This window comes from Amblyomma americanum, chromosome 3 (genome assembly GCF_052857255.1).
Source record: "Amblyomma americanum isolate KBUSLIRL-KWMA chromosome 3, ASM5285725v1, whole genome shotgun sequence".
NCBI lineage: Eukaryota > Metazoa > Arthropoda > Arachnida > Ixodida > Ixodidae > Amblyomma > Amblyomma americanum.
In genome coordinates this window covers 216936646-216941228 of record NC_135499.1, presented here as the reverse complement: position 1 = coordinate 216941228, position 4583 = coordinate 216936646, and the positions used below count along the sequence as shown (strand labels likewise).

At 54.3% G+C, this 4583-nt stretch overlaps 1 protein-coding gene across 1 annotated transcript; it reads left to right on the top strand.

Moving 5' to 3' along the window:
- Positions 1-805: 805 nt before the first annotated feature.
- LOC144123642 (neprilysin-1-like) lies at positions 806-4227 on the top strand. Its single transcript, XM_077656438.1, has one exon. It carries the CDS (start codon positions 983-985, stop codon positions 4001-4003), a length of 3021 nt encoding a protein of 1006 aa, XP_077512564.1. The 5' UTR covers positions 806-982; the 3' UTR covers positions 4004-4227.
- The last annotated feature ends 356 nt before the right edge of the window (positions 4228-4583 follow it).

Here is a 4583-nt window from a genome sequence, read left to right as displayed (position 1 = left end):
ACCGGAAGGCTGCGCTGAACCCAATGAAGACCGCTCGGACGCGCCCAAGTTGGGTGCCTCGGGGACAGCTGCGGCCACGCCCTCTTTTCAGTGGCCGACCGAGGCTCGCTTCCTTCCACCGGGGCTGTTAGCGCCATGTTGGTCTGGTTCAGAATATTTACCAGCGGAATCAAGGGAAAACGTAAGCGCGAATAGTGAGCAAGGAGGTTTCCTTCCAGAGCCAGAATTCTCAAGAAGCTGCAGTCGTGAAGCACCGCTCGTACTTGAGGAAAAACACTCCTCTCAGAGTCGCATTTTAGAAGCTATTCAGAGACTGAGGAGATGTGGGTCAGACTACGAAGCTCTGACAGGCTCGTCGAATAGAGTACTTAGTTGTCCGGCTTATGGAGAGTATGGAGCGCAAGAGAAGGCCGTCGTACCTTGGAACAGTAAGGACTTGCTATTTCCCAGAACTCTGCTAGAACAACATAGAATGACCGAAACGTGCCCACTGCGCTCAGGCGTTTTTCAAAATTCTTTCAAGAAGCGAGTGTTATCTCTGCCAATAATACCGACAACAATGATGTATGTGGAACATGACGCACTTGCAGGAAAGAAAGCTGCATACCCTCAGATTTTACCTGCTTCAGTCACAAAGGAGCTTGCGAACGAAAAAGGAGCGGCACTTAAAATTAACACTGCTACCACCAGCGATACCTGCGCCGTTAAAGGGTTGGTTCCGGAGACCTCTACGATCGCGAAGCCCGGTCGAACGCGCAGGCTTAGCGTGTCCTCGAAAAGTAGCGATGATAGAAGTATTCGCCACGGGGCCGCACCGGTGCCAGAAACTTCATCACATGAGCCTTCTAAGGACGTGGCGGGGAAAGAACACAGCGGAAGAGGCAGCACAACAGTCAGCCGTGTCGGGTCGCCTGAAAAGTCTCTGCTGAAAGATGGGAAAGAAACTCATGCGCCAGCCGCTGCTGAAGCAGCGCATAATCAAATGAAACCACGTTCCGACAGTGTGGTCGGCCAGCTAAAGAAAGAAAGCACCGTCGACGATAAGACCAAGTCACGCAGGGAGCCGAAGCAGGGTGCACAGTATCAGGCAGGACTTAAGCCGTTTTCCGGAGTCAAACCTCACCCTCCGAGCGCTGCGCTAGAGTCCGCCACCTCCGACAAGAAGCCAGCAAAATGTGAGGCAACAGCCAACAAATCCGTGGTCGCCATTACTTCACCTGGTGTCAGACGTGTTTCGAAAGAAACGGGCGCTGACACGAAACCGCTGTCAAGGGCTGCAAGCGGAACCGACTGCGGGTACATCAATGTTAATCACGCAGTAGGGACAGCCGAAGGTGGACAAATACCTTTACAGAAGAAAGAAGCTCTTGGAAAGGTCGCTGCGAAGGATTGTCTCACGGAGCAGCAACACCAGCAAAAGGTCTCCTCCGGTCATTCGGTCGGTGATTCCGGTGCAGGGATTGCGGCAGCACCAAATGTGACGCCACGACTGCAAAGCTTCAGCATAAGCGCTGTGACGAGGCGAACAGTGGCTACGCAGGCTAACATGGCCGAGGAGAAGCCGACAGGAGGCGGGGTAGACTGCGATCCGTTCATCACAGGGGCGACTCGTTTCTGTAAAAATCCTATGCATAAAGCGAATAGCAAAGCTCGGGCAAGCGACTACTGCCTAGCCTGCAAGAATCCACGACACAACCCAGGACATCTCGCTGCTGTCTTGCTGCAACATTCGCAGAAAGGCGCCACGTTGCGCCATTGCAAAAATCCAGAGCACCAGCACGTCGAAGAGCCCCTTGACGAGTTCTTGCCTGTCGGAGCTTCGGGAGCCGAGATGCCTGTTCTGTCGGTGAAAGACAAGACAGGATGGTCAATGCATCCCTCGCAGGTACCGGTCTTCTGGAAGGTAGCCCTGCCACTGGCCGCAGCGATCTTTCTTTTAGCCGTTGTGTTCATCTTTTTCGATGGTTTCTGGCGGCAAATCCCACCGAACGTGACAACTGTGCGTCCGCCAGGGGGCGTCTACTACTGCACTACGGTATTCTGTGACAGAGAAGCCGACCGGCTGAAATCTCTCCTGAGTGGCACGACGGGACCATGCGACGACTTCTACCAGCACGTGTGCGACAACTGGGTGCGCAGTCAAAGCTTGTCGAGCCCTGAAACCGGGACTGCTATTTCCAGCGACACAATAATCCAGGACGACCTCATCACCACCCTCGAAGCTGGCCTTGTCTCTAAGAAGCGGCAGGATGTGAGCGTGGCTCTTGCTCTATACGACGCATGCACAGACCGCGCACAATCGGGCAGGGCTCTGGCCGCCATGGCCGAGCTCTTTCGGCGGTGGAAGATCGGCCGCTGGCCCACAGACGCACTAGCATCTCCGAAGGAGGCCTGGTTCTTCGCCGGTGAACTAATTAAAGACATCGGTTCTAAAGCACTTGTGGACGTTTTCGCTGCCATTGACTCGGAGGAACCCGCCAAGGTTGCCATAGGTTTGGGAAAGCCAAAATTTCTGTTTTCCTGCAACGATGCTACCCGGCCCGGTGTCGTTAACATGTTTCGAGACGCCCTCGCGGAAACCATGTCAGCCGTGTCGCAAGCATCAAGTCAACTTATTGACGAGATCATGCTAGTTATTACTCGCCTCGGCTCGAGCCCCCTCGAGCCTGCCGATTCAGAAATTGGTATGCGGGGCTTTGACGTCATAAGGCTCACCGATCTACACTCTGGCATTGCGGAGCTGCTGAGAGCCACGTTCGAAAACGATTCTTCACTCCGACCAGAGACAAAGATTGTGCTCAAATCGGCAGACTACCTCCAGGGCCATTTGGTCACTGCTCTGCGCGAGCTGCCACCCCGTGCCGTCATGAACTATCTGGGATTTCAGGCTTTCATCACTCTGGCGCCATTCTTTTTGGACAGACATCGCCTTCTACGGCAGCTGTTCAGCAAGAGTTTCCTAGGCAGGACACTGCCCGACGTGTCGAACACGAGCCGCCTCTGTCTGGTTGCGGTGGAACGCGTGCTGCCTGGCTGCTTCGCGAGAATGCTGCACCTGCCTAGTTCCGGGACCCTCGTCGTCAACAAGCTCTCGCAGCTAGTTGGAAGCTTCGGTCGGAGCGTCGAGCACCTCGCCTGGATGGACGACATGGCGGTGGTCTTGACCCGGTATCTGCTAAAGGAGTACACCACGTCCCCTAGCGGCGACGATGCGCCGTGTCCCTCGTCCTCCGCGTCGTTCGCGAAGGAAAACTCGATCAAGTTCTTCGTGTCAGTGTCCAGAGACCATCAACAGAGAACTCTGCGGGTCGGTGGTGGAAGCGTGGTGCCCTCCCAGCTCCTGACATTTGCGACGCACGATATTGCGGGGCGACGGGTTCACATTCCCGCGGCGCTCTTCAACGCCTCCGTGCCGGCCAATACGAGCCACTTCTCGCTGCACTTCTCGCGTTTTGCTGTACGCTTCTACCGGGCGCTCGTGGAGGCCGCGCTGCGCAGGGACACGGTACCAGCCTCGCTGCGCTACGGCGACGACCCCGTGCGCCGTTTTGAGGAGCTGCTGAACTGCTTCGAGTGGGAGCTGCGGCAGCTCCCGGTAGCCCTGCGCCAGCCTATTGCTCCAGACTCAATGGCAGCACGTGGGGCTGTCCTTCAGCAGACGGTGGCCGTGCAACTAGCCTTCAGGGCGTTCCAGGAGCTCCTGCAGATCCGGCGGACCTGGAACTTGGACTTCCGGTTCGCTCAGCTTCCTGCCCTGAGCGTGGACCAACTGTTCTTTGTGTACTACGCGCTGGACAACTGCGAAGCGGCGGACAGGGTGTACCAGGAGCACCGCGGACAACGACTGCCGGCGCGATACCGAGTCAACGTGCCTCTTCGCAACGTAGTTGAGTTCCCAGAGGTCTTCGGGTGCGCACCGCATTCCAACATGGTGCGCTTCAGCTTTGTACCGGCTTGTACTGTTGTTTCCGTCGAGCAGTGGTTGAAGAGTCAGCCAGAGTAGTGTGGTTGTGTCATCCAGGTGGAGCCGTGCTCCTTTTTTTTAATTGTGTTAAGTTTGATTTGTTTTTGACGTGCCATACATAACGAAGAATGCCTTTGACCATAAGGAGTTCCGAACTGATGAGCAGATTGTCGCACGAGACTTGAACTCTGTTGGTCCTTATGTTTTCATTTCTGGTCATGATAGCATAATTAGCTACAGCGGGGAAAGGCGGCGAGCAGTGTTCACAGCTTCTGCGCGGCCTGCCGTTCGGTTTTCTTCACAAGGACGACGCATAATTTGAGATCGGCGCTATGTTTTCTGCACAGCTGATTTATTCTTGATTTACTCAGCAGAGGAGAAAATAACTTCCGCGCAAATTTTGCTTTTGCATTTGAAATATTCAACGGAACTTAGTTATTGCATTTACATTGATGGTGTTGAGAATACTGGCTGAAGCGAAAGGCATTGATTTATTTAGAAGCTGTTTTCACGTTATTTTTTTTTTCTTGAGCCTGAGAGGCATTCATTAAATCAAACGTTACGATGGCCGCTAAGTGCCTGGTATTGAAAGTTGTTGCAAATGAATGGAACAAAAGAA

Coding starts and splice junctions, on each gene's coding strand:
- LOC144123642 (XM_077656438.1), top strand. CDS start 983: ATGAAACCACGTTCCGACAGTGTGGTCGGCCAGCTAAAGAAAGAAAGC.